General features: G+C 70.7%; 1 protein-coding gene across 1 annotated transcript in view; it reads right to left on the bottom strand.

Annotated features, from left to right (window-relative positions):
* MADCAM1 (mucosal vascular addressin cell adhesion molecule 1) overlaps window positions 1-760 on the bottom strand; it is a 5,192-nt gene extending 4,432 nt beyond the window's left edge. Inside the window, exons 1-2 of the mRNA XM_027769547.1 lie at window positions 281-760; window positions 37-124 (exon numbers count right to left, since the gene is read on the bottom strand). Of these exons, the coding sequence (XP_027625348.1) occupies window positions 37-124; window positions 281-347 (155 nt within the window). The 5' untranslated portion in view covers window positions 348-760. The remainder of the gene's footprint in view (window positions 1-36; window positions 125-280) is intronic.
* Window positions 761-853: the final 93 nt, after the last annotated feature.

The raw sequence follows: 853 nt of genomic DNA, 5'->3' as shown, positions 1-853 counted from the left end.
GGCCCCCGCCACTGCACCGAGGCGGCCCGGGGGCCCGCACAGGCCAGGCGACAGGAGAGCTGCCTGGACTCACCCAGGGCCACGGCAACCACTGGCCCCGGGGGCTCCAGCTGCAAGGGCTGACCTGCGGGCGGGGCTGCTCTCACTGGCCACCCCCACGCCGCCCCTGGGCTTTCCCCGGTCAGAGCGGCTCCAAGGCCAGTCCACCCTCTCTGGGACCCTCCCCTCCAGCCCCGCGAAGCCCTCCCGGCCCCTCTCCTAAGTCCCCTGCCCTGCTCACCGCAGCCTGGCGGCAGGAGCCCCAGGGCCAGGCCCAGCAGGAGGGTGAGGCCCTTCTCCATGCTCATGGCCCCTCCGTCTGGGCCCTCAGAAGCGGCTTAAGTACTGACGCCCAGCGCTCCTTCCCGCCTGGCGACCCCACTTCTCCGCCTCTCTCCAGTGGCTCCCCGGGGTTTTCCAGAGGGGCTTTCCCGGGCCGACCCCCATCTGGCAGGCGGCAGAATGGCCGAGGCTGGGGGCCGAGGACGGTGGGGACGCTGGGCCCGAGGTCAGGGCAGAAGGCAGGCAGGTCTGGCTCGGTTCCAGGACTCGCTTAGGGGGGACGGGATGGGAGGGGTGAGGGCCGAGGCCAAGTGAATAGAAGCCCCACTGAGGCCAGGCCACCGCCCTACCTTACCCTACCTGTAGTCAGACCTCACCTTCAGTCCCCCGGGCGGCTCCCCTGCGGTCCCTGCTCCCCTCTGGTCTCTGCTCTCCTCTGGTCTCTGCTCCCCTCTGGTCTCTGCTCCCCTGCCATCTCTGTTCCCCTCTGGTCTCTGCTCCCCTCTGGTCTCTGCTCCCCTGCCGTCTCCGG

Source organism: Tupaia chinensis, unplaced genomic scaffold (assembly GCF_000334495.1).
Source record: "Tupaia chinensis unplaced genomic scaffold, TupChi_1.0 Scaffold149964_1, whole genome shotgun sequence".
Taxonomy (NCBI): Eukaryota; Metazoa; Chordata; class Mammalia; order Scandentia; family Tupaiidae; genus Tupaia; species Tupaia belangeri.
The sequence above is the reverse complement of the archived record's forward strand: the minus strand, read 5'-3'. Positions and strand labels throughout refer to the sequence as shown.